Source organism: Zea mays, chromosome 1 (assembly GCF_902167145.1).
Source record: "Zea mays cultivar B73 chromosome 1, Zm-B73-REFERENCE-NAM-5.0, whole genome shotgun sequence".
Classification (NCBI taxonomy): Eukaryota; Viridiplantae; Streptophyta; class Magnoliopsida; order Poales; family Poaceae; genus Zea; species Zea mays.
This window is the reverse complement of record NC_050096.1, coordinates 27,331,126-27,354,257: the sequence shown is the minus strand read 5'-3', so window position 1 is coordinate 27,354,257 and position 23,132 is coordinate 27,331,126. Positions and strand designations below refer to the sequence as shown.

The 23,132-nt window shown below is 42.0% G+C and overlaps 2 protein-coding genes across 2 annotated transcripts; both read left to right on the top strand.

Annotated features, from left to right (window-relative positions):
* Positions 1-743: 743 nt before the first annotated feature.
* LOC103632850 (CCAAT/enhancer-binding protein zeta) lies at positions 744-19,576 on the top strand. The gene is made up of 17 exons (XM_008654575.4): positions 744-854; positions 1,014-1,719; positions 1,923-1,998; positions 4,886-5,005; positions 5,572-5,647; positions 9,438-9,506; positions 9,691-9,771; positions 9,896-9,967; positions 10,140-10,232; positions 11,250-11,432; positions 11,583-11,666; positions 11,757-11,900; positions 12,740-12,829; positions 17,517-17,599; positions 17,674-17,940; positions 18,224-18,461; positions 18,677-19,576. Exons 2-17 carry the CDS (start codon positions 1,041-1,043, stop codon positions 19,337-19,339), a joined length of 3,018 nt encoding a protein of 1,005 aa, XP_008652797.1. The 5' UTR covers positions 744-854; positions 1,014-1,040; the 3' UTR covers positions 19,340-19,576.
* Positions 19,577-20,006: 430 nt separating this feature from the next.
* Positions 20,007-20,822, top strand: LOC103632840 (uncharacterized). The gene is made up of 2 exons (XM_008654568.4): positions 20,007-20,375; positions 20,446-20,822. The coding sequence occupies exons 1-2, from the start codon at positions 20,247-20,249 to the stop codon at positions 20,740-20,742; spliced, it is 426 nt and encodes a 141-aa protein (XP_008652790.1). The 5' UTR covers positions 20,007-20,246; the 3' UTR covers positions 20,743-20,822.
* The last annotated feature ends 2,310 nt before the right edge of the window (positions 20,823-23,132 follow it).

Here is a 23,132-nt window from a genome sequence, read left to right as displayed (position 1 = left end):
TTTTCTGTCTAAAATTAGTTATTCAATTTGAACGACTAATCTTATGCAAAGTGAGACATAGTTAGTCATGAATCAAATATACCTTAAATTTGATGGACCTAGACGTCTAGATTCGTGTACTCTAAATGGAACCTAAAATTTAACGTCTCAGTCGCTAAATGTGGCGGACCATCTATGCGCGGTGCGACACCGTCGCTCCGGTGGCTCCGCTGTCCGTCCCGTCTATGTAACCTATCATTTCTTTTTTTGTTGACCGATAAATGCATGATATATACTTTCATGTTACTATTAAAATATACCAATACGTATTTTGGCACATATGAACCATCGTTGTTAGTGTTTCCGATACATGAAAAAATTAGAATATAATTGTCGGACATCCTGTCTGCTAAATAAAAACAATGATGTAATATGTAACGTATTTTAAAATCTAGACATACGAATGATCTTTTTTTGTGTTAGATAAATAAAGGGATTTAGAATACAAATTCTGGCTACACTGTTAATGTAGAGAATAAAATTTAGAGAGGTTGTTAGGGATAAAAAGATATAAAGAATCAAATATTTAAAAATTGTTATAAATGTTAGAGAATATTTTTTTAGAGAATGAAATTTAGTGGACAATAGAAGAAAACCTAAGTCTCAGCTGTGCCAAACGGGCCGTAAATGGACTGTTAGGAAGCCGGCCCAAAAGAGTTCGGCTCTCCCGCTCAAGACTTCGTTCACGGGTCACGGGTACGGCGGGAGCCTCTAACCCTTGCTGTTCGCTCGCTGTTCGCCCCCCAGCCGCCACCGCCAGTTCTTCCATTCCTCCGCGCTCTTTGAGCCTTCGTCTCCCAGTCTCCTCAACTCAGGTACGTTGTCCGCCCGCCGCACACCCTCGCCACTGTTCATCGTTGCACGCTGGTGCTTCCCTCATCTCCACAGAACATCTGATTCGGCCAGTTGAGTTCCTCTCGGACGCTGGTTGTCTCCTTCGACCTCCGTTTCCTTGTCATTTCTGTGCCTGACAGCAACCCGCGCTCCCGCCGCATCTATTCATGGCGGAGCCGACCCCCAAGTCGAAGCGCACCAAGAAAGCGAAGAAGCCCTCGGCCCGGGAAGGTGATGGAGAGGACATGGATACGCTCAAGTCTGACGTCGCCACATTCGCCTCCTCCCTCGGCCTCCTCCCTGGCGCTGGCGACTCCAACGGCGGCTTCGATGACTCCGACTTCCGCAAGTCCGGCCCCATGTATAAATCCTCAAAATTTCCTTCCAAACAACCCCATCAAAAACCTGATAACACGGCAAACCCCCATCTAAACCCTAGACCTACCAAGAAGCCACACCCTCTCGAGCTACGTGACTCCTATGCTGCCACCAAACCTGGTGCTGTCAACACTAATTACCCCCTGATGAAGGCGGCAGCACTCTCAGGGCAGTGGTACACTGATGCTGATGAGCTGGAGGCGAGGGTCCTAGGCGGTCGTAAGCAGGTGCCTCCAGCTGTGGGGCTTCAGGAGATGCAGGGAATAGTGGAGAGAAAACGAGAGCTGGCAGAGAAGCTCATGTTGCAGTATGCGAGGGAATACGATGCCGTGAGGCGAGGGCATGGTGACCTGAAGCTCCTGGACATATCAGCAAAGTCTGGTACATCAGCTGACAAGGTGTCAGCATTTACATGTCTTGTCGAGGACAATCCAATTGCAAACATGAAGGCACTCGATTCCCTCCTTGGTGAGTTGCATGCTATTGGCTCCAAAAATAAAAGACTGTAAAGAGAGTACAAATTGAATATACTGTTGATAGCAATTTGCGGTGATTGTGAATTATTTAACTTCAGGCTTTCACATCATAACAGTTTGATGATATCTCTTTGTGCTCTCATGAGTCATGAACTAAGAAATTATTTTTTATTTGTTGAAAAAAAATCACAACAGGTATGATAACATCAAAAGTTGGTAAGAGGTATGCGTTCACAGGATTCGATGCAATTAAGGAGTTATTTCTCATGAGGTTAGCATCTTCTCGTGTTTTCTGAAATTTCATTGTGCTTTTGCTAGTACACAATTTGTTTGTTATTTATAGCATTTTATACCAATCTTCATGGCGTTTGCTATTTGTGTGATGCGTTTTATGTATTAGTTAATTACCTTTGTATGCATGGGTTTCTTTGCTTACCATGCTGTTTCATGTGAAGCTACACAATCCTGTATATTGTCCCAACCAACATGTGAAACGCCCAACTGTAAGTTATATTATTTGACGTCACCATAATAATTTGTTTGTTCCTGAAATTTTGGTTACACTAGGCCATCTTGCACCATTCACTTCTCTGCCTCTCTTTTGACAGGAACTTTTATTTTCTCTGATTGATTCGTAGTCTATGCTATTATTATACACATTATGCTCAGAGCTTGATTGTGCAATAGGAAAAATGAAGGATCGAAATGCTCGTGTCAACAGCTATCTACTTCTTTAGTTTTAGGACTGTGCATGGGTGTGTTTAGATGGATTTTTGACCCACCTGTGAATACATGTATTAGCTGGGTTTAGATTAGGTGGATATGCTGGGTTATGTGGATCTGATGCAGAGTGGCACCATGGAATGAAAATATCTGCAAAGGGCACCACTTGGGTTCGTAGAGAGTACTAAGAACTAGCTACAGAGCGACATCAATGACTATGACCTCGGCGGGGCTCACCGAGCACTCATTTGCTGAGTAGCGGCCTTCCTTACTGCCACCGACAAGCCTAGACCTAAGGCCGCTGACCTGGTGTTCAATATGTGTGCGAATGCAACAAGCGACTTCTTCTGCGTGCACGTGGCCAATGAGTCATGCGTGTCAGCGCTCTGATCAAATAGGTGAAGCATGACGTTGGGAGACTTGCGTGATTTGGCACTGGTGGTAATCAACCTTTTCAGGCTTCCTAAGGTGGCCACGGTCACCAATATCGTTTGCGCTTTGCGGCGAGCCGGCGACACAATGAGCATGAGTGACGTGGATGTGGTGTTCTGCCTTTGTTACTGTTGGGTGGACTATGACGGTTGACAGTGTATTGCACATCGCGCCCAAGTGTTGTGGCATGGTGGGTCACTACAATCTTGACCGAGGGTGGGTTGAGGCCCATGATACGTTTCTGTACTTTTGGTGCATGAAAATTGGACAATCTGGTGGATGTGGCCCATGATGGGCATCTTGGCGCTGATGAGCATGTTGACGTAGTTTGAGCGGTAGGTTTGGCCGACCGTGTCAACGTCGTCCTTACCAGACCGTGGAAGTTGTAGGAGACGTTTAGGTCGTCAAGGACCCTATTTTTGTCTTACCATAGCTGTGGACGCGAGAGTCTTTGTCGGTGATGGGCACAGCGTCGGCGGAGATGCCGAATGTCCATCTAGCTCCATAGTAACAGGGCTGACGACATCATGACATTGACACGGGTGACTAACAGCCTGGACACGACCCTAGACAGTAGGCACCCACCCACCACACGTTCTTGGTAGCATTGATGTCGACGAGCTTGCCGTTGAGCATGATCATGACTGACATGGTCCTTGTCCTCGTCCTTATCCCACTCTTCCCATTAGGCCAATGACTGTATCATACTTGATGTGGCGACTTCGATGAATGTAGATGACCCATGGATCTAACGGGTCTAACCCAATCAAAACTAACCCATGTATGATCTTTCTCATGGACTGGATTGGGTTTTGGTCGTGTGGGTTGCTCAATCCATGCATACCCTTAGTAATTCTTATGTCACAAGCAACTCCAATTATATGTTGGGCTCGCCCCATGATGCTTCTTGAGTCTGGTCCATGTACCAAGCTAAATGTGAATTGAATAATTTTGTGAGAATGGTGTGCAGTTGGGTGTGGCCATACCTATTCCCAGAAATGTTTTGCAATAAGACAGTTTTGATTGTAAATGATCCATTCATACGTTTATTTTGTTTCAGTTGAATGCAAATGATTCATTCATATGTTTATTTTGCACATTTCATTAATTCTAGTAGTGATGTTATTTTAGTGAATTCAGACAAGTGTTAACATGCACACATATGCTAAGAACTACTACACTAGAAGTTTTTTATGTACTTTGTAATACACATCAGAAGTTGCTAAAATACAACAAAAAACAACATCGACAAAGCCTTTTATCCCAAGCAAGTTGGAGTAGGCTAGAGTTTAAAACCCAATAGAACCCACAAGTCAAGGTATGGGCACATGGATAGCTGTTTCCCACACACTCCTATTCAATGCTAAATATTTGGGTATATCCCATTTTTTCAAGTCTTCTTTTTACTGCTGCTTCGCATGTCAACTTTGGTATTCCTCTTTCTCTCTTCTCAGCTATTGTGTCTTAGGATCCCACTACCATATTGGCGCCTATAAAGGTCTCCTTTGGACATCTCCAAACCATCTCAATTGAAAAATTATCTTGTAGCTTCTGTGGTATCCTCTTGTCATATAGAATGCCAGATGCTTGACGCCACTTCAAAGTACTAAAAAAGTTGCTAAAATAATCTTGTAGTTTATATGATGAAAACTTCACAGAACCAAAACAATGAAAAGTTACAGACAAAAAAGTCACAGAATAAATTGATGGTGGGTTACAAGGTTGAACCTAGCTGCCCAGGTATAGATAAGAGCGGAAAAAGGTTTTTTATTCTAGTTGCTTTACAATATTTTCTAACTTTTCAGGTTGCGATACATAAAAGTCCATCTGCATAAACTATGCTGCATGTGAATAAGTGACTGAGTGATGGTTGATGGGCATGTTATAAATTACTGTCTAGATTCTAGAACATTAGCTACACTATTTTTTGTCATAAACGTCAAGTTCTTATTTATTGTATTCCTTTTTGTGTCATGTTAGTTATTTGTTCATTCGCCTGATAGGTTATTGCCTGACCGTAAGCTGAAAAGTCTTATCCAACGCCCGCTAGACATTTTACCTGAAACAAAAGATGGGTACTCACTTCTGCTCTTCTGGCATTGGGAGGACTGCTTAAAACAGAGGTATTTCTCACTGCACTATACCGTACTAGTTAACATGTATTTCAGATAAATAAATGCTTTGTTGTATTGACCCTAGAAGTAAGTGTCAAGTGGGCCAAGAGTATGTACATCTGCAAAGAACACCTCTCACCAGGAACTAATAACAGCTTGGTAACATATACATCACCAGAAAGAAATATGCAGTTTAGCATCTGTTTTCTGCTTAAAAACATTTTGTAGGAAAAATGTGGCTTAGTTTAACACTTATGCAATGAAGATGTTGCCCTTCTATATACGTTTTCGAAACTTATTTGCCAGTGATATGCATGCCCCCTTCATTGGTGTTTTGGTGTTCTGTTCTAATGTACCAAGATACTTTTGGTATTCTTTGAACAAGAAAATATTTAACTGGATTAATTGGTAACTTATACTATGAATATGTGGCCTCAGTGGAACCAAATATTGAATATACTAGACATTCACCTGCATGAACTTTTGGATGCATCAAGATAAAATTATCTTTTATGTTCTTGTTGATTTTATCATTAACATGCTCGGTTTCAACTCTAATATTCATATTATTGCAGATACGAAAGGTTTGTTATGGCATTGGAGGATGCGGTAAAAGATATGCTGCCAAATCTTAAGGACAAAGCAATGAAGGTTAGCTCCAGTTGTGTAATCTTTTGTCTTTGTGAAAACTTACTTTGACACTGTAACCACAGTTACATAGTTCACGGGTCGATGGGGATGAGAAACAGGGTCAAGGAACTTGGTACACTACTTGAGACAGGTTTTTACATGGGTGGGTTGAAAATGACCCTTGGTACTCGGGTCGGGGATGACACTTCTAGACGGAGGTCGATGCCTTGAACCCCGTTTTCTGTGACTATGTACTGTAAGTTGTCTTTAGGTAAAACTATATTTCAGCATACCATATGACAAAGTTGATTGGGGAACTTGTGGTGCATGTACAATTGCAAGAAAACGCAGGAGTGATGCACAATGTTTTCAAGTCGTCCGACTAATCGTGATTTGTCAGCCTAATTGTTAGACTACATCCGACCATACCCACCAATGCGATTAGTTCGACTCGAAAACTAGTTGTCCGATTAGTCGACGATTAGTCACGACTAGTCGTTCGATTTGAACTGGGATGACTAGATTAGACGTGTCGTTGTAGATGGGCTTTTGGAGCTAGGCTGCTGCATCTGTGGGCTTCTAGGGTTGGCCAACAGGCACAAGACAAAAGCTTGGAGCATTGGACGCCGAGCACCCACTCGTGCTCCTGCAGTCCTTTGCCAAGAGCGTAGCCGCTACCGGTACTCAAGGCCGTACAACCGCCAACATCGCACAAGGCCGCGGCCACCGCAGCAGCACAAGGACGCCGCCGCCCGCCTCCGCCGAAGACGGAGTGCCACCCCTAGCCCGAAGACAGAGCCATCACTGTATTACTTAAATTCTTTGTTATTTCAGCAGCAAACACACAGATAAGTCACCATCTTGATGCTTGTTGTATTGTGTATACTATATATCTCCAGAAACATATGGACAGCTAGCTTGACTAGGCTCGATTAGTTGATCTGGTCGACGACTAATTGTGACTAGTCAACTGGTCGGTAGCTAAATGACTAGGCTCGACTAGACGACTTGAAAACATTGTTGTTGCATATCATTATCGGTGCATATACTTTAAGAAGGGCATGCCTGGTGCAGTGGTGCGAGACTGAGTCACCATGTCGTGGGTTCGAAGCAGTCTCTCCGCATTTATGGGGAAGTCTTGCCTCGGCTTATTATCCCTTCTCTAGACCTCACTCATTGGGAGTCTCTGGCACTGGGTCTGTCCCTTCTTTAACTAGTTGACAAACTTGGAAGATTGAACGTAAGGTAGTAGTTCTATGAAAACAGAGATGCATTTTTAGATGTTCTATAATATGAATTAAAGGTGCATGGAAATTGCCGTACATTTCATATATGAATTTAAAGCACTTAGGCTTGGTTTCTACTCCCTCATATCCAAATTTTAAGCCACTTCGTCGGGAGCCATTTGTTTTGTCATCACTTCGTCGGGAGCCATTTATTTTGGGTCCCTACACGCCTCAGCTGAGAAACGTCAACATGCCTGCACCATACATGCATTCTGGTTAATTGGGACAAATTAATAGTTTTTTTGAAACAAATAGACACATTAGATTGATTAGTTGCAAGCTAGGATGAACAGGAGTTACCGGGTTAGGGACGATGGTCACTCACTGTCGCGAATCCGTCCATCCCTCTCAACCTGTGGCTGCGGCAGAGCATCGCCATGGCCGATCACGTCGATCGCCGCTGCCATCTTGCCCCGCTGTTCTGAGCGATCTGCATGCTGACCAATTCAATCTTCTCTCCCTTCACATTCCTTCTATATATTTTATATCATGCACACATGATTGTAGCCAATGCAAACCATTGTGCCTTTTTTCTGTTCAGTATGACAGATGATGACATCAGGAAGATACATGGAAACCACAAACAAGAGGAGAGAAAGGAAGGTTTAGTATACACAGGAGAAGTTTACGTGACCGAGTCAATAAGCACCAATAAAGAAAGAAACGTCTATGATGTTTGTTGAGTCTAGATGTGACACGTTCATCTTCAAGCAGGAAAGCAAATTGTTTATTTAATTAGAGTCGGACATGGCAATATGTGCAACTTACAAGAGCAAGACAAGTCTACGGACGAAGTCTGTTTTGGGCTATGACGATCAGCATGAGAGGGACCGGTAGGTGGTGGTGGGGTTATTTTGGGAATCAAAAAGTGGTTGAAAGAAACACTTTTTATTCTTTAATATTAGGTAGATATTTTTCTTGACATGAACGGACATGTTTTTATTAATGTATATGCAGCTGGGGATAGCCTGCTGTAGGAAGTTGTAGGACTGCGGGGTTGCACTGGTGTGGGTGGCAGAGAAAATAAAAAGGACTTGTGTTCCTTTTCAATTAAGCGAAATTAGCCTATGGTCTCTTTATGACAGTAAGACTCACTCAATTTAGGGATAGAACAAGCTAATAACCTTATCTTTAATCTGGCACATGCTCAAGAGGCTGGGCCCCACCATTTTACACCCATCAAAATTATCACCAGCTTAATAGCCTATACAAAACAAAAGTTTGAACTCTGAACTACATTTTCTAACCAGACAATGTATATTGTTGGAGCAAGCCATTTTCAGAAACTTTATTTGTCGTTGCAGTACTTTGTGGTAAATATAAAATCCAATGGACTTCTTTTGTTATATAAATCTTAATTGCATATTCTGTCTGCAACTTTTGGGAACCATCTGGAGTTCATTGGATCTGTTTGGGATTCATGATGATTTCCCCTACATGTAACACCATCACTATGGGGTGGATGGCTTGTTGGCCACAAGCACAACAGCCTGCTTGAACAACATTAGAAGCAATACTGCGGAGGCTTGTCCATCGATTTGCATGCTGATGCCTGATAACATCCTCTCTTTATATAGAGAGGTGTACTTTGTCTCCGAAGCATCCAGGGGGCCTGGTGTTTATGGCTGCATCGCAATAGGGCGGTATTTGATGGTGCCAGCCCTTCTTTGAGCACCATTCAGAGGCTTCTTATGGATGAGGTGGAGTGCTGGTGTATGGCTGGTGCGAAGCAGATTGAGAGTCTTGGCCTCCTGGCTGTCTTTCTAGTGCCTAATGCTGTGAAAGTTGGAGATAAGAATAGGTTTTGTCTGTTTTTCCTTTGTTTTTTTGCCTGTTATGGCATTGTACTGTGGTCCACTTCGGACCTTTCTCTCTTTTAATATAATGATGCGCAGTTCTCCTGCGCGTTCGAGAAAAAAAAATCTAATCTCATAACAAACCATATGTAGAAGATAGTAATGAAAATACTTCATTATCTTAACTTACTAATCTGCCAAGGGGCAAACAACATAATATGGCATGTGCTATAGCAATTTTGAGACCTTGATGCAAATGCTCTAGCCTTTTCTGTTGTGGGCGCTAGGCGGTAGAGGTGTGGTGGCAGTGGTGAAGCTTGACAGAACAGCAAGTTCCTTGCCTTGCTGACCTCGTGTCCCTGGAGCCTATAGAAACATGGCACATTGAGAGAGAGAGATGGAGGCTGATTAGGACTGAATTCTTGCCTGCCTTATTCCTTTATCCTTGCTCCCTTAGAGGAGCTTACAATTGAATGACTCAATCGCTGACAACACTTTATGATATAACTTCGAAGTGAGTGTAAATGGCAAGCTGTAAAACACACATGGCACTTTCTTTTTCTGTGCCAATTCTCTTGATCAAGCTGATGTTCCTGCCTGTCTCTTATTCTTGCAACATTCAAGTATGTGGCCCTACATAACATGTCCATTTTCTCCGTAGTTTACGTAATTTATGTAATGATGAATGTGATTTTGATCATGCCTATTTTATATTTTTGTTTACTGCAGACAGTTTTCATGCTTTTGAAAAGTAAGTCAGAACAGGAACGTCGTTTGCTCACAGCTCTTGTTAACAAAGTGAGTTATGCAACTCTATCATATCTCTCTTCCTTTTTTAATTCAATATATGAAGAACTGTTATGATCTAGATTGAAAACAACGAGAAATAAGAATACATTATATTATTTATGAGCAACATTGCCTAAAGCCTTACTATGAGTTGCATTTTTGCTCATATTTTGTTAAAAAATATGTATTGCAGCTTGGTGATCCTGAAAGGAGAGCAGCATCAAGTGCTGCATATCTGTTAACATGTCTCTTGGCTGCTCACCCTAATATGAAGGTAAATGCTGTGAGATTCTGGTATGACACAGAGTGTTTGTTTTAATCTAATTATTTAATATTTTGCATGCAAAATTGCACATAAATTCATATCCCTTGAGCTCATTAAATGTTTCAATTTGCAGATGGTGGTGATAGATGAGGTGGATTCTTTTCTCTTCAGACCACATGTTGGACTTAGGGCCAAGTACCAGGCTGTATGTAATTATTAATAACACTTTCTATGCTAGTATTGTTTTAGAATTTTCGTAGATAGCATCTTCATTAATATTGTATTTTTACTGAATTATGTACCAAAACTGCCATGTGATTATATGAAATATGATTTACATCATGATTTTTAGCCTTTAATTGGTATCATCTTTACAGGTCAATTTCTTGAGCCAGATTCTTCTTACAAACAAGGGAGATGGGCCTAAAATTGCAAAACGGTTGGTGGATGTCTACATTGCACTTTTCAAGGTTTGGATGTGTTTCAACTTTGTATAATTATTTATGCTTACTGTGAAAAATTTGTTAGCCTTTGTTCTCCATTATTTTAAGTTCTATTACCCATCACATGGGCATCTCTTGTATGAATTACCTTTAGGAGCATTTTGTGGTTTAGTCAATGGGGCTTTGTGGCACATGGAAGGTGCTATTGTGTCACTTCAAGTTTGTACAGAGATGGGCATGATCCTCGATGGAGGGGAACACACTGGTAAAAAGCGTCACTCAGGTGTGGTGGGTTGTGAGCCCAACTCGAGAGGCCTGTTAGGGCTGTAACCCTAGGCTACCAACATATATGTGTAACCCTATCTCCAGTTCACTGATGTATCAACTATTCTCCCTCTATCAGTGGCGGTTGTGACAATACTATATTGTAATCTTTGAGCATGTGGTTGTGCTTCGTTTTGGTGCTGGGAACATTGCCAGCCATCAATTTGGTGTGTTTCACTAGTAATTATGATGTCCAGCCGTCATATGTAATTTGGGCTTGATCTTGTCATCTTTTGATTTTATTGCTTTTTGGTCACATGTATTTGCCATGTACTATTTCTCTAGGGGAAATTATCTGTGTCACACTGACAAAGAGTGTCTTTAGCTCTTAGACATTGGAAATGGTATTATCAGGAAAACATTAAGAAACATTGTTCATTATCTGGGCACACTCCATTTCCGGCAAGACTTTGTGTACAATATTTTTCCTAAAATGAAAATTTTTAATCTCTGGTGTGCGGTTGATGATAATCAACGTTTCCCTGTGTGTTCCTGATAAATAGTGCCATTTCTAGTGTCCAAGAGCTAAAACCACTCTGTCAGTGTGCCATAGATATTTTCCCATTTTTTGTTAAGATGTTTTTTCTGGAACACACACTGCACTTCATTTCTTTTTTGCCATTTGGTTTGTTTCATTTTGACATCTTTTGCTGTACTACTTCCAAGGTTTGATAGAAACGATAACTCAACTTTTTTTGTTCTGTTGCACAATTATGTTAGGTACTAATGAGCTCTGGTGATACCAAAGGAGATACATATAGCAAGGACAGCAAGAAAAAGGTAGGAAAAATAGAGGGAGGAAATAACAAGATGGACTCCAGATCCAAGGGAAACAATGAAGTGGGTTCAACAGCAGGATCAGATTTGGAGCTGGACTCCAGAATCCTTTCTGCGCTTTTAACTGTATGTAACCACTCTGCAGATCCCTGGATTTGTTTCTTATTTATGTCCCATCAGCACCTTGCTTGTACACCTTGTCTTTGCTTATTTTTGTTCAAACTGGTGTTTGGTTTGTTTCTGCAGTTCATTTATTAATTCTCTCATCACTTGCAGGGTGTAAATAGGGCATTACCATATGTTGCAAGCTCAGAAGTTGACGATATTGTGGAAGTGCAGACACCTATTCTTTTCAGATTGGTGATTTTTTTAGATAATGTTATGAAGTACCTTGCTAAGTTTGTATTTTTTGGACAGCTTTCCGAAACTTATCATTTTGGCTTTGTGTAGGTTCACGCTGAAAATTTCAATGTTGGTGTTCAGGCATTGATGCTTTTGTTCCAAATATCTATAAAGAATAATATAGCAAGTGATCGTTTGTACCGTGCATTATACTCAAAACTCTTGAGTCCTTCTGCTGTTACTTCCTCAAAGGTTCCTTTCTTATGTGCATTCTGAAGTATACTGGTTTTACTTTTTAAGAATTTGAATTGGTTGTGTTCCATCACAATTATGTTTGATTGCCCAAAGCTGTCCTTTCCTAGAAAATAGCTTTGAATTCTGCATCATTGTACATCAATGTTTTCAAGTCGTCTAGTCGTGATTAGTCGTTGACCAGATCGACTAATTGAGCATACATCTAATCAAATTGAGGACACACACAACAATGAAAGCAAAGAAGCAAAAATCACACTCACCATCTAGACTGAGCTCATCTTGAGGGCGTTCACTGGAACTTGCGGTCGAAGGGGGAGGGGGCTGCGACAAGATGGGTGCCCGCCTGGAACTTGCAGGCGCCGGGGGGAGGGGGGGGGGGGACAGTGGAGGCTCCGTCTTGGCTAGGGGCGGCGGCTCTATTCTCGGCTAGGGGCGGGGCCGCGTCTTCAATGTCCGGTGGTAGCAACAGCGGCTATGTCCTTGTGCTGTTGTGGCGGCCTTGTGCGGTGTCGGTGGCTGTGTGGCCTTGAGCAGCGGCGGCTGCACTCTTGGCGAAGGACTGTGGGAGCGCGAGCGGCAAGCTTTTGTCTTGTGCCTGGCTAACCTTAGAAGCCCACATTTGCAGCAGCCTAGCTCCAAAAGCCCATCTACAAAGACACGTCTAATCTGGTCGGTTGACTACTTTTCTGGTCGGACTAGTCGCATCCGTGGGTCTGGTCGGATGTAGTCTACCGATTAGGCCTACTAATCGTGATTAGTCGGACGACTTGAAAACACAGTTGTACATTAAAGTGTCTCACTATTTTATCTGACTCATTATGCCTTACATATTTCAGCCAGAGTTATTTCTTGGGCTGTTGGTGAAAGCGATGAAGAATGATGTAATGTTGAAGAGAGTTGCTGCTTTCTCAAAGCGGCTGCTGCAGGTATGTTGTTTTTAGTGTGATAGCTAAGCTTCATGGTGAGCTCGTACATGTATAATATGCTGTTTGAGTTTCTAATTACTGAATACTGATACGTATACCACTACTACTATAAAACAACTAACTTTTATCACGGCGCCACGGCGAGGCCAGCCACCAGTTGGGCGCCAATTGGTCGTTAACTCTCCAGCAGGACAGCAGAAAGTCATTAGTTAGTAATCTTGCAATTTGGTGATTATTTTTTTCTCGAACGCGAAGGTGAGCTGCACATAATTATATTAAGAAGAGAGGTCCAAAATAGACTAGAAACAAGACACAAACCTCCTTACGGAGGACGGGAACAGGGATACATGAAAAGCGCCATCAACCCAGAGCTAGACTACAATTAACTCAACTCAGGCCAAGCCTGCCAGCCCAGAAGCCCCAGCGAGAGACAATCTAATGGCATCATCACAGATGGATTGCAAATGCTGCTGGGCACACGGGGATTGCACCCCTCAAAGACACAAGCATTGCGATGCTTCCACAACCACCAAGCAACTAGGATTACAGCTGAGTTGAATCCTTTGCGCTGACTTCTATTCACACGTTGCTCTGCATTCCTCCACCATTGTTGGAAAATCTGGTCATGAAGTTGCGGAGTCAAGGTTTGCTAGCCCATCGGGGTGAATACATGCCACCACATTTGTCTAGCAAACACCCAAGATACTAAAAGGTGTTGTGCTGTCTCCTCCTGATCACATAAAGGTCATAGCAAACAAATATAGGTGATAAGTCCATAATGACCATAACAACCAAACAACTAAAAGTTCAATGGCATAATTAAACAAATAAACTCAATTACCCAAACATGATGAGGTATAGAGTGGTAGACCATCACCTAATTGATATATAAATTAATAAATCCATATGATTTAGGCCACCCTCATTCTCATCATTTGGAGCACCATCATGCGGAGTAGGGCTGTGGTTGGCCATAATCATCATCAACATCTAGTCATCCTAGGCAACAACAATGCCCTGATCATGGGTTTCCTCTTCTCCCGATCCTTGCTCTTCATCATTGAGGTAGAAATTAAACCATGTCGACAAGTATATGCCCTAGTCATCCTAGGCAAATTGTGGCCTTTAAGTGACCGTGATGCACCGATAGCTTCATCAACTTGAGACAAAAAAGATGTACTTTATCAGTACTCATCATTTCAACCCATTCATTGTCCCATTGAAACTCTTTTAAGATCAAATGGTTGAAATCTGTCCCTTCCATACGCTAAGCCTCTTTTAAAACCTTTTCATAATCTTCATGTTGTATTGTACATAAACCAAATCATTCAACCTTTGGTGCTCCAATCAGTTGCGTTTCTTTGTATGGATTTAGAAAAGTAATCACTAATGAGTAACCACTAAGCAACTTTCAAATGAACACAATAACTTAAGTAGGCTTAGTTCCAATTGCGTTTACAATTGAAGGTTGAGCTACAAAGTCCAAGGATGTGTCTTGCAAAATTTTGAAGTTCTCGATTAAGGCCGCTGAAAGTATATCGCGAACCAACCGGAAGGACGGGCCTGGTGCAGCGGTAGAGCCTACCGTCTGGAACCGGAAGGTCCCGGGTTCGAGCCCCAGCCTCTGCATATTATGCGGGTAAGGCTTGATGCTTAAATATATTCTTTCCCAGACCCTGCACAGTGCGGGAAGCCTACGACACTGGGTCGAGTATGTTCAAAATTAACTAAAATAAATGCATTAGAATTTTAAATCATTTAAGAGGAGATGGGCCAGTTGGACTGGGGCGGCGAAGTCACAGGGTTGCCTCGGCGGACACCTAGGCGCCATGATGACAACAGACCTGCCCAGGAGGTGGTCGCCTAACATCTTCTAGGCGAGGAGCAACCTATTTCTTCTACCGAAAGAAGTTATGTGATTGCAAAATATCGAGCTTCCATGTGCACCACAATGCAAATCATAGGTTGTTCTACAGTGGCATGCCTGGAAATAGATGGAATATACTATTCTTTTCCGAATTGACAATGTCATCCTTTTAATTTTCTCAAATTAGTACAAGTCAACAATAACAATACAACCAGATATTTTCCCCTAACTTACCTCTAGTTGTGTTGGTTAGGTGGCATGAGTAGCGCTCCTTGGTTCTTGAGTTTGACTCCTTGTGGGAATGAATTTTCCGACTCGGATTTTAAAAAATCGTTTCATCTATCCCACAACAAAGCACGAGTGTAAGGCCCGACCCTTGGCCTGGTGGTTCTCACATTGCTACGATGCCACTATGTATGCATGAGTTAGGGGTTCGGGGGTTTTCTCGACCTACATGAGGTCTTAATGCAATGCTCGGTGGTTGTCTTACCCCCGTAGGTTGAGTTCTTTTTATTTTATTTTGCCCCAAACTAATCAGGCTAGGCTATAGACGAAACCTACGAAAATCAACAAAGGAAATATAGGTGTGTATAATGTATGTAAAATGAACTAATGATGATAATAGTAATAGTAAAAGGAGATGATTCTCTAAATGTTCAAGTATATGAATGCTAATTTCCACATGCTCTTGTCCAAAGCTAAACTTGGATGTTCTTCCTTCAAGTCTCCTTTATTGTTTTATCTGTTCTTAGATTCGGCGAACCCTGCTTCTCCTTGCATCGCCTTGTCATCATGCCCTAAAATTATGCTACGTGCTGGTGCCTTCTATGTTGACTATATATCAGTATTGGACTAACTTTTCTTCAATCAGGGCCACACCAGCCTCTTAACTTTTGTGGTCCTTTTTTGTCACAAATGATGTGATATGCTTGACACCTTATCACTCGCATCACTTTGATAAGCACATCGCTTTCAGTCCTACATTCATATTATTAGGGGATCTGGACGGGGAAGTTCTATTCTTGTTGGCCATCCTCACTTGCAAATTAGCACTTACTCTTGCAAGAGCCCTATTTGTGTTCTACTTGGTTCACGATTTTATGGTTTATTTACAGTGCTATGTTTGATAGTTCGAGATGAATGTAGGAGTGAATATGTTATTCATTTTTGTATTTTGTGTGCTTTTTTTATAGCCCTTTTGACCACTATTCGAGGTTTGTTTTAGCTTCGATTTGGGATTCTTCCCTCAATATTCGAAAAAATCATATTATTAAGGCCCTGTTTGGCACTACTACTTGTTAGAAAAGCTGCTTATCTGAGAAGCTGGTGAAAAGCAGCTTCTGCTTATTGTCTGCTTTTAGTTTATTCTGAGAAGCAACTGAACTGATAAGTTGCTGTAGAAGCATCATGTTTGGTACAACTTATGCTTAAATCTGTGAAGAAGCTGAAAATAAGTTGTGCCAAACAGGGCCTAAGTTGCATGCACCAACCACTTTAACTCAAAAGTTTAATGTGATGAGGAGAGATGGACAATTCACTTACAACCTGTTTGGATGTCGATATTGGAGCATAGAATTGGAAATTAGAATCAGCTTTCCTAAATTCTTTTGTTTGGTCGCACACGGAATTGAGATTAGGAATCAGAGACCCAATTCCTTGAAATTGGACTATAACTAGAAATTCCATCTCCTAATACAGAGCGTCACCCCTCTGTATTGCGTGGAATTAGACCGCGCAATTCCAAACTCCAATTTAGTGACATCCAAACAATAGAATTGGAATTGCATCTCATTTCAATACCATGGCTGATTTGGTATTGAACCCAATTTAATTCCATTCCCTCCAATATCGATATCCAAACGGAGCATTAGTATTCCAACACCCCCATGTGGAGGTGTTCTCCAGACCTTAGACGTAGAATAGGAACACACAACAATTGTCTTATTTTATTTTGTTGTGTTAATCGATACTCGAACGCGGGACCTCTGTCTTTGATACCATATTAAGTTGCATGCACCGACCATTTTTAACCTAAAAGATTAAGCTGATGAGGAGAAATGGACAATTCATTTGTATTCTAACACATATGATTATAGGTAGGGGTGGTAATGGATCATGATCCAAATGCTTCTTCACTATTTGTTTGAGGCCTTAATTAATTTTAGTTAAAAATGAATAGAAATAGAGCCCAATCTTAATTCGATCCGATCCTTAAATTTTATAGTGTAAAATCTAGAGCCCATTACCACCCCTAATTGTAGGAGTCAATTGTCAGAAATCTAGGGCTATCTCTACAACTAGAATACACATTCTGGTATCGTGATGCTTCTCTGATTGAGCAATTGCCACTGATGGTATTATGGACCCCAAGACCTCACCCTATCAAACCCAATCCAAAAGCTAATATAACAGGTGACAGCTTTAGAGAAAATATCTTTTTCCAAAAACGTGAGAACAAAAAACGATACAATCATTACAACTCTTGTGGCCACCAGTGAAGTACCATGTAACCATGATACGAGAAGAATTAACTGAGGATGAATAGGAAAAGTAGTTTGGGATCAATTTTTCTTGCTTTGCTCGTTCTTGCTCTGGACCCTCCACCTGGGTTCCATGGTTGATGGACACACTTGTCAGTCAAAGCAGTGCACTCCATCACGGGTTTTAGGTACAGTTGAGAGCACAGAGCAGTTTACTTCTACGTGTCAATGGAACCATAGAATAGGACAAAAAACTGACTGAATATTCCAATTTTACCGATACGATTTTATTTTATTTAGGTATTTTTTTACCATTACTTATGTAATGGTCTTTTGGCAGGTGGCTCTTCAACGGCCTCCTCAATATGCTTGCGGATGCCTTTTCATTCTGTCAGAAGTCCTTAAGGCAAAGCCACCATTATGGTATGTGACTATTCGTTTTAATCAAAACATGTCATAATCTTTCATGATGGTATAATTTTCATCTAAATCTTCAGGGGGATTGTGCTCCAGAATGAATCTGTTGATGATGGTGATGAACACTTTGAAGACATTTTAGAGATTCCCGAGGACTCTTCTGTTGCCTCAGCAGTGCTACATAAACATAATGAAAAAGTAGCTGCACATGAGAAACACAACCTTGATGCTGCTGATGGAATTGATAGTGTAAAACAAGTAAATTTGGTAGATGAGAACAATGCATCAACTGACTCGTCCAGACAACATGCATTCTATGATCCACGACACAGAGAGCCTTCTTACTGGTATTTTCTATTTAATCTCATTTTTGTGCATGGATCTACATTTACGTATGAGTTCTTTGTTTTGTTGAACTATGTGATTGTTATTCACAAGTACCCTCACTCTGTTTAAAAATATGGGCATGCATGCATAAAGCATGCTTTTTTTTTGTTATTTGGATGAATTTAGTCGGCCTCCTCTGTTCTATGAATTACTGCTGTTTGGTAGTGTACTATGTTGTTTTTCTTCATGTTTGTTACAAAAAATGCAAGAGTGGATCAACATATGTATCTTTTGCTTTGTCAGCAATGCAGATCGTGTCAGTTGGTGGGAGTTAACAGTATTGGCTTCACATGTGCACCCTTCAGTTTCTACTATGGCTAGAACATTGCTATCTGGCAACAATATTGTTTACAGTGGTGATCCGCTGACAGACCTATCACTTCCTGCTTTCCTTGACAAATTCATGGAAAAGAAACCAAAAGGGAACCGCATAGCTGAAGGAAGATGGCATGGTGGATCACAAATTGCTCCGGCTAAAAAGGTTAGCCCTTTTTACTTGGATTCTCTTTGTTGACTCAGAGCTGTTCTACATCTGGATTTGTAGATGACCTGTTTATTATTCCCTCCGATCACACTTGATGCCTTTGAGAAGATACGCTCAAAACTTTAAAATATTTAGTTTCAAAATTTGAATGATCTATTGAATTCTGTCGAACACATTTGTTATCCCTTGCTGACCTATGCCTTTGTCTTCAGCTTAATCTGAATCATCATCTCATCGGAGAGGAGCTTCTAGAATTGGCAGAAAATGAAGTGCCTCCTGAAGATATTGTTTTCCACCGTTTCTATTTGAACAAGACCGGCACTGTTAAGCGTAAGACAAAGCAGAAGGACTCAGTTCTTGATGAAGATGCGGGGGAACTCTTAGCTGATAATGACGCTGATGAGGCTAGTGACGAGAGTGGAGATGAGATACTGGATCTGGGAGATGGGTTGGCAGATGATGGAGAATATGACTATGACGACCTTGACTCAAATGCATTTGAAGAGGAAAAAGATTTACTTAGAGATGACAGTGATGTGGAATTTGATGACGTTTCAGATGATACTGCATCTGGGGATGAAGGGTCAGAAAATGACGATGACATTCCTATTCTCGCGGGCGATTCAGATGGCAACTTAAGTGATGACGAGATGGTTGATGCTGGTAAGGGCGGTGTCTCTTACACAAAGAAAAGGAGGGCAGGGAAGAAGAGTGGGTTGTCTCCATTTGCAAGCCTGGATGATTATGAGCACCTAATGGTTGGGGATGCTGATGCAACAACAGCAAAGCGGAAGCACATGGCAACAGGGAGAGCTGGTGGTGAGAAGAAACCAAAGTTGAGACCACGAAAGAAAAGGTCGCGGAGTTCAGAATGAGAAACATGCCTTTTACCCTTAACTCTTTTAAAATGTTCACCACAATGGTGTTCATTACATTTTTGTACTTCTGGAAGGCACAGGATTGGGTAACGCTATTGTTGAGCCGAGAATGTATTGAGATTAGATTATACAGGTGCTCTCATATAGTAGTCCTTATCCCACACAACGCATTTATACGGGCTAAGTTTAAGACCAACTCAAAGAGTTGTTTTTCTTATTGAGTCAAATTTTAGATTTTCTGAGTAAGAAATTATTCTCCAACAGGTATTCTATCTAGAGTTGTAGATTAGCTAGCAAAGGCATATCGTCCTTTCCACTTGCTAAGCCAGTCCTAATTTTCCTGTCTCAGCTCACCCTTCCGCGAGCCCGCGGCTTTCTCGCGCGGTTTCCCTTACCAACTTTTTTGCAATTTGGCCCTTTTCGGGTTTTTTTCCAACATTTATGCCCCTGGCAGTTTCATTTCAAAAAATGGACCCTATGCTCGGCGCCATCATCATTGGCGCCGAGCATGTGTGTGCCGGCGCCAATACTATTGGCGCTTATACGTCAGACGCCGGTGTGACCTGGATCTACGTGGCACGTACCTCGGCGCCATAGATCTTGGCGCCGAGGTAGGCGCCCGGTCAACGACGCCTAGCTCGGCGCCAAGATCTATGGCGCCGAGGTACGTTCCTATAAATACTATCCTACGTCTGGCTTGTTGCTGTGCTCATTTCAATTCTTCTAAACTAGATATGTCTAGGCGTGGTAAATATGCTAAACAAAGGTAAGTTTTGGATCTGCCTCTTATTTTGTGAGTCTATTATATTTCTGATTGTTATAGAGTTTATGGAAATTTAGGAAGGGTCCTTTGACCGGAACTGCCATCGACCCGCTGCCTTTGCCAAGTGGTGTTCCAGTGCCTATGTGTTTTTGTGGTGATCCTTGTAAGGTCGATAAGTCTGAAGATCATGACACCTATCGACAGAGGTATTGGATGTGTGCTAACTTTGCATTTGAGCCAACTATTGTTCAACGTCGGATGAATTTAATGGTGAGAATAGTCTTGTAATATGTTTACATTTGTGAATGTTTTTGTAAATGTTTTTTTGCGTATTTTGTAGACTCCTCCACCGCTATGTGATTTTGAGCAGTGGATTGACACAGAAATATCAGAGAAAGATAAGAAGTGGCTGGAGAATCTTCAAAAGTGGGATGCAGAGGACAAAGAGAGGATGAAAAAAAGACGAGAGGAGCTTGCTGCCGAGCAACAACGTGAAGACGAAGAGAAAATGAGGCATGTTGCTGAATGCAGGGAAGATAAGGAGAAGAAGCTTGAGCGTGCACGTCGTGCAAAGGAAGCAATGGAGGAGAACCCTGATGCATTTCGCAAAGGCAAATGGCCCCGTTGTACTCAGTAGTATTGGTGTTTTATTTGAAGTTATGTAATAATGAACTTATTATTCGGTAATATGTATTGTCGAACAATGATATTTCGTAATGAATTACCTTCAGACGCCATGAAAAATTACATAAATACATAATTGATGAAAAGTAGATTTAAAGCAATTCTTGAAGGCGACTTGAAGCAATTGAAATAGATAACCAACACGCTAAAAGCAATTGATACATAAGAGTTTTCTAGTAGTGCTCCCACATTCCAAATTGAGTTGACCCTTCCCCATAGTATCCTCCCATTGTTGGTGTCTGCTGTGGGTGCGGTGGAGACGACGGAGGACCAACATTCTTGTTGTGACAAGGGCAGCAACAATATGGATCTGGGCATACTTGCACCTGTGAAGCACCACCATTGTTTGTGTCTCTTTGTTCCTCATCATTTTTGTTGCTTACTTCTCTCTAGATCAAATATCCTATTCTGTAGGTAGGATATGTATTCCGCATGAGGAAAAATTGGACGAGGATCTACCCAACGAGTGAACCCACAATTCTCCTTGACCAATGAATGCTGCATAAATGTTTATAGTTAGTTTCACTGAACAACAAAAGTATTTAGAAAAAAGGACTAGAAATTAATTTGTACATATGCATAAGGACATCTGAAGAAACGCCGGCCTCCATCAATTCCACCCTCAACGAACATCTGCACCAAGCAATCCTCGCCATGCATGCACTTCGGCCAATCTTCTCTCCTATTATCGTAGGACCTAAGTCTAACCTCTTTGTTGAAATCTTTTTTACTTTGAACTGGAAAGTTAAAAACCGCCTCTTCAAAAAAATCTGGACCAAGAGGGCCATCAAAAGACATTGGAGTTAACTTCCCTCCATCCTTTCGTCTCTCATTTACCGCACCCTTGCCCCTAGAAGACCCTGAAGCCATTCTATTGCACAATGAAGCAAATGTACAAAGGATCGTGTATATATAGGCTAAAGGATAGATAATGTAATAGATTATAAACATCAGATATGTACAAAAACTCTGAAAAGGCTATGTTCTTGTTCTGAAAAGGCTACATGTCCTACGCTATGTTCTTTTTCTGAAAAGGCTATATATACAATCCTGAAAAGGCTATTTTTACACTCTGAAAAGGCTATATAAGCACTCCTGAAAAGGCTACGAAATGGATCTGAAAAGTATAGATGCTAGTCCAAAAATTAATGCTTCTGAAAAGGCTATGTAATAGTTATGTAAAGGCTACATGACATAACCAACAATTTCACAAAATTTCGGCAGAGTTTTCTCTGTTTTTTGTCAATCCAAGATATACTCATAGATAAGCATAACATACAAGTGCATACAATTGTAAACAATTCCAAGCAAGCTCATAAAAGTCTAAACAAGTTCATTACAAGTCCATAGAATTCATACAAGTCCATTAAAATGTTATACAAGCCCGTAGAGGCCAAATGAGTCCATTACAAGTCTATATAATTCATACGTTACATAACAAGTCCATAGAGTCCAAACCAATTCAACGTCTCCTAGTCTTACCCTTGCCTAAAGCGTCGGTGCCTGGAGTGTAACGTTGTGGAGAGCGGTGTCGCCTACGATCTTGTGGTTGTAATGGCTGTGTCGAAGGAGCCCCCTCAAGCTGTGAAGGTCCTATCTCGTCGTGATCGTAGTCGAAGCCAACACCAAGACCTGTGGAGGGCGTTGCTGTGTCGGTACACGATGGTACATGGACGTCATGTGCAACAGTAGTCCTGCAGCCACAGCGAGCAGCAGCTCCACGTAGGCGCCTAGATAAACGCTGCATGCCAAAGACATATTAGTTTACAACATATTCATAACACGCTAAAGGCTATAAACGATGCATGTGGGCTTACCTGCAAGAAGCTGCGCATGCTGCTGTCGCCCGTAGTCAAAAGTTGGCGATCAAAAAACATGCACATTTGACTCACATTCATAATATTCAATCAAATTAGCATTTATCACAATAACTAACATTCATCACATTCAAAAAACCACAAATTATAGCAAAACAATTTAACATAATTAACACAAAATGCTTGCACAATAAACAAAAACCATATAAAATTTACCTAAACGGTCGGGGATGAACGTCGACGACGCGGGCGAGGAGCGAGCGCGACCGAGGAGCGCGCCCGGAACGGGACGACGGCCGTGCGGCGGCGGTGGGAGGCGTCCGGCCGTGTCGGGGCGGCGGCGCGGTCAGGGCTGGCGGGGCTGCTGGGGGGCGGGCGTGGCGGGGCTGCCGGGGGGCGGGCGCGGCGCCGGTCGGGGGAGGAGCGGCGCCGGGCGGGGCGGCGGGGGCGCTTGAGGGGCGGGGCGGCGGGGGCGCTTGAGGGGCGGGGGCGTGCGTGGCAGGGCCTCGCCGGCCGGGGAGGAGCG

Bases quoted from the DNA above. Each gene is read 5' to 3' on its own strand.
- LOC103632850 (XM_008654575.4), top strand. From the start codon at position 1,041: ATGGCGGAGCCGACCCCCAAGTCGAAGCGCACCAAGAAAGCGAAGAAG. The intron at 9,968-10,139 runs GTATGTAATTAT...TCATCTTTACAG, and splicing joins TTAGGGCCAAGTACCAGGCT to GTCAATTTCTTGAGCCAGAT. The intron at 11,433-11,582 runs GTATGTAACCAC...CATCACTTGCAG, and splicing joins TCCTTTCTGCGCTTTTAACT to GGTGTAAATAGGGCATTACC.
- LOC103632840 (XM_008654568.4), top strand. From the start codon at position 20,247: ATGTGTTTTTGTGGTGATCCTTGTAAGGTCGATAAGTCTGAAGATCAT. The intron at 20,376-20,445 runs GTGAGAATAGTC...CGTATTTTGTAG, and splicing joins AACGTCGGATGAATTTAATG to ACTCCTCCACCGCTATGTGA.